This window comes from Capsicum annuum, unplaced genomic scaffold (genome assembly GCF_002878395.1).
Source record: "Capsicum annuum cultivar UCD-10X-F1 unplaced genomic scaffold, UCD10Xv1.1 ctg4710, whole genome shotgun sequence".
Classification (NCBI taxonomy): Eukaryota; Viridiplantae; Streptophyta; class Magnoliopsida; order Solanales; family Solanaceae; genus Capsicum; species Capsicum annuum.
The window spans coordinates 40,024-44,510 of NW_025854721.1; the positions used below are offsets into that span (position 1 = coordinate 40,024).

The 4,487-nt window shown below is 32.0% G+C and overlaps 1 protein-coding gene across 1 annotated transcript; it reads right to left on the reverse strand.

Moving 5' to 3' along the window:
• Nucleotides 1-576: 576 nt before the first annotated feature.
• On the reverse strand, nt 577-4,356 carry LOC107854126 (polygalacturonase-like; the record flags this gene model as incomplete). Its single annotated transcript, XM_047403702.1, is given in 3 exon segments — nt 577-1,219; nt 2,098-2,613; nt 4,048-4,356. Coding segments are annotated over 3 exon segments (1,068 nt in total), but the record flags the coding sequence as incomplete, so codon positions are not given.
• Between the last annotated feature and the right edge of the window lie 131 nt (nt 4,357-4,487).

Genomic DNA, 4,487 nt, shown 5'->3' on the forward strand with positions numbered 1-4,487 from the left:
ACTTCTTGGTTTTGTTAAACTAGCTACATATTGATCGAGATTTTCTAAAGTGATTTCCATCCTAGTTTTCAGTTTGACATGCCTGAACAGAAGAGTTTGCAAATATCACTGTATTGACTAAATGAAATAGGTAAACCGCTACCTATCTTAATTATTTATTGATTATTGATTAAAAGAATTAATTGATGTGTATTGCCTGTAATTAATTAAATAAACACTTTTTACTTTTGTTTTTGGGTTTTTTTGGGTAAGAAAAGAACTATATATATATTTTTTATTTTCTACCCGGTGTTCGGTAACCACATTAGAGTCTTGACTAAATCCGAGTTCGTGCCAGGAAGTCCCACATTGGAGGGTAAAGAACTCCACAATAAAGGAGCCTCCTTACCCACAAGGACTCAAACCCGAGACCTATAATTAGAGATGAAGCCGTTAGTACTTACCACTCCGCCACAATCCTTGTTGCTAAACGAAAGAGCATCATAACTTACATTGAACTACCATTCTCAAAGAATGGCATTAAGACGCCTATTATATAACTGAAATGTAAATTCATATCGGATACCAATCATAATCTCATGTTTAAAAATCTGTCGCCAAGAGGATTTCCTATTAGTATTATTCATGTGTTATTTCTACACTTTGATACGTGAACACTTCCTATTTTTCAAGGATATCCAAAAAAAAAAAAACTATATTTCTTTTCTAAAAAATAAAGCTCAACTACACTGAGCAGGACCAGTGCAAACTGGTAGATTCTAACATCTTAAAAAAAGGACTTAAAGAAGCACAAATCTTGGAGTCTAATAAAAGGCTGTCCGGTGCACAAAGTATCTCGCATTCATAGAGATCCGGGAGGAACCGCACCTCTAAAGGTGTGATGTGACAGTCTACCCTAATGCAAACATTAGGAACTGTTTTCACTGTTCTAACCCATGACCCATAAAACTTGGGAGCTACCATAAATTTAAAAAGCTCAAGCAGATAGAGTTCCAGCACAAACAGGTGGATTCTGCTTCCCTACAAAAGTAGGCTTGACATTCTCACAATTAGACTTTGCTGGTCCTTCCTTTCCATTGTAGGAAATGTCTATGTCTCCAACTTCCACTCCTTCACATGGTACTCCTTTACTGCACAGTAGAAGCACTGCATCTTGTGTTCTTGAAGTTCCCCTTATGTTATTTATGCTCACTTTGCTTATCTTCACTTGTGATGGCAACTGCGAAAAGTACAAAATAAACATATGATGAACCATAATAACATAAATAATTAATGTAACTTATTCTCAAGAGTTTAATTTTTATACATTGATTGACAACAATGATTGAATCAGAAATTTTACTAAAGATGTTCAAGATTAAATAGATCATACATGTACAAAAATGGAGTGTAATATTTGACACACTAAAATTTTCAGCTAAAAAATGGAGTGTAATATTTGACACACTAAAATTTTCAGCTAAGGGTAGTCAATTGAGCACTTTTCACTGGTGTTAGCTTCGCCCTGGCTGATTAGTGTAAAGGAGTTTGTATATTAATAGGTCACTTAAAAGATAACAGCTAACTGGATAATACTCTCTTTGTTTCATTTTGTGCATGTGTCTTAGTTTGATCGGATGGAGTTTAAAAAAGTAAAGGATACTTTTGATTCTTGTGGTCTTCTTAAACGACATACATGAATAATATACCAAAATATGCTTTGAATCTTATAGTTTTAAACTTATTATGTAGGATGGAATAATTAAATATCGAAAGTGACATTCTATTTGAAATATACTACAAAGGGAAGTAAGATATACTCGCTCCATCTCAAATTATTTGTGGTGTTTCTCTTTTACTCCCTTTAAGAAAACATTAATTAGGAAGGGTTTTGACTATCTTACCATTGAGTGTTTACTCTATTATTTGTCATCACCCCATAATTGAAGTGTTTGTAGTCTTCAAGAACAATTACGATTTAGGGTAAAATGGGAAAAAGATAATAAAGATTCTAAAATAACAAATAATTTGAGATAATTTTTCAGAAATCACGACATACATTAGGGAGTATAAATTAAAATAAAGTGAGTTATATATTAAATGAATATGAGTACTTACATCTTTGTTGCATTGATTGTATGGGCAATAGACTTGATCAATGACAATAGGGTTGCTAACATTTTGCACAATGATATCTTCATAGTGCAAATCCGTGACAACACCTTCATGTGAAGCTGGCCATGTCTTCACCCTAACACCATTGTCAGTATTAATAAATGTGCAATTCTTCACATAAACTCCCACCACGGGCTTTTCACCAGGAGTCTTTCCAAGGCTTCCAACACTAATACCATGTCCAGGGCCACAAGTGACTCTAGTGATATATAGCTGTTCCAATTCATCACCTACAGAGATGCAGTCATCTCCTGTTCCAATTACACTATCCGTGATGTTCACGTTGCTCGATCTTGCAACGTGGATGCCATCGGTATTGATGCTTTCCGGTGGAGCAGTGATTTTAACTCGCATAAATGTCAAATTCTTGCAACCGTTCACATTGACATGGAACATTTTGCTGTCTTTTGAAGTTATGTCTTGGATTGTGGAATTCGTAAGGAAGTTGAAGCTCAAATTCTGTGTCAGAGTAAAGGAAAATCAATGAGCACAATATTTACATAAGTTTAAGTAGTACAATTAGACCTTTTTGTAGGGCGTCATTCGTCTGAAAAAAAATTTCCTCATGCAGAGAAATGTTATAAAAAATAATATATGATATAAAATACTATTAAAAATCTCTCTCCAAAAAATAAAAAATTAACTGTTATAGTAAAATGTTATTCTAAAGGATTACTGATACAAAGAAATTTATAGAGATATATAGACTATCTTAATTTAATTAGAGATGTTTTTTAATAAATTAATCTTATTAATATATTTTAAAAAATTTAAATTTGACTATTATTCTTTTATGTTCCTATTCATACTAAGGGTAATGTCGACAAAAAGTAATTAAACTATCTTGATTTGCTAAAACGTAAAACAAAATGAAATATGTATATTTAATAAATGGATCAAATAAAATAAAACGGAGAGAGTATAATAATGTCGGTAAATGTAAATTAAATTCTTGTTGTTACTTTCTGTATCTATCTTTATTTGTTTAGTATACGACTTTACTTATTCAATAAAATCAAGAGATAATCTAGCATTTTGTGTCTGTTTTAGTTTATTATTAAATATTAGTACTTTATTTTTCAATATTTAGATAAATTGTATTCTCTCCGTCTATTGTTACTTGTCCAATTTCCTATTGACACATGAATTAAGCACTAAATGATAAAAGTAATTTTATCATATTACCTTTTAAATATAATAAATTTAATATTTTAAAAAAATAAATTAGATAATTAATCATATTTAATGATAAGTGTAAAATGGGTAGATTTAAATAAAGAAAAAAGGGTCAAATATGCCCCTAAACTTTGTTACAAGTTTAGCTCACCAATGTCTCTGCCCCTAAACTTTGTTACAAGTTTAGCTCACCAATGTCTCTGCCATTCAAATTTTGGTCCATATATATCCCTGTTGTCAAGTTTGGACCATATATACACTTGTTGCTAAGTTTTGGGTCATATATATCCATGTCGCCATTAATTGCTTTGCTGAAATTTTTCAACCCCTTTTTCCTTTTATTTTCTTTAAGAAATTATATTTGTCACATTACTTTTTTACTGTCACATCACATGTAATTAAATCCATCCCTTCTTCTACACATTAAACGTCCATCAAATGCTCTTATCTACCTCACAATTTCTTTGAATTTTCTCTAATTTGTCGAAATTCCGTTGTTGTATTTTCAAATTCATGCCTAACCGCTCATCTCATACGTACATACATACATATATATGTGTAAAAGATATTCTCTTAATTGACAACTAGTTTTTCCGTATTTGAACTATTGCCTCTTTACACTTCTAAAGAAGATATAGTGAAATTATTCTTTCATTTATGAATGAGTAACAAGCCATGCATGAACACAAAATTTAAGGGGAATTATTGTAGACTTACATTGGGAAGATGGCAATTCTTGGATTTCGCACAATCATTCTGAGCCCAGGCAGCTTTACCTTGGCCATCAAAAATACCAGTTCCAGAAAGTGTGAAATGATCAAGATAATTTATTGTGAACCATTCACCTTCACCAGTGAGTTGTTTAGGATCTGGAGGAGCTTGTAAAGTGGCTTGGACTTGAAGCTCCAAAGGTGCCTTGCATGGCCCTTGTAATTTTACTTTATTCATCGGAAATGTTCCTTTTGGTATCACTATTGTACTTGGGCTTGTTGCTGCACATGCCTCTTTAAAAGCATCCATCACTGCCTGTGTAATTTTTATTTTGTTGGTAGTCATCAAGATAAGAGAAAAATATCATTATTAGTTTCCATAATACAAAAAGAAAATGAAATGTATACTCCGTCATTTTCAATCTATATGATAACCTTTAACTGATC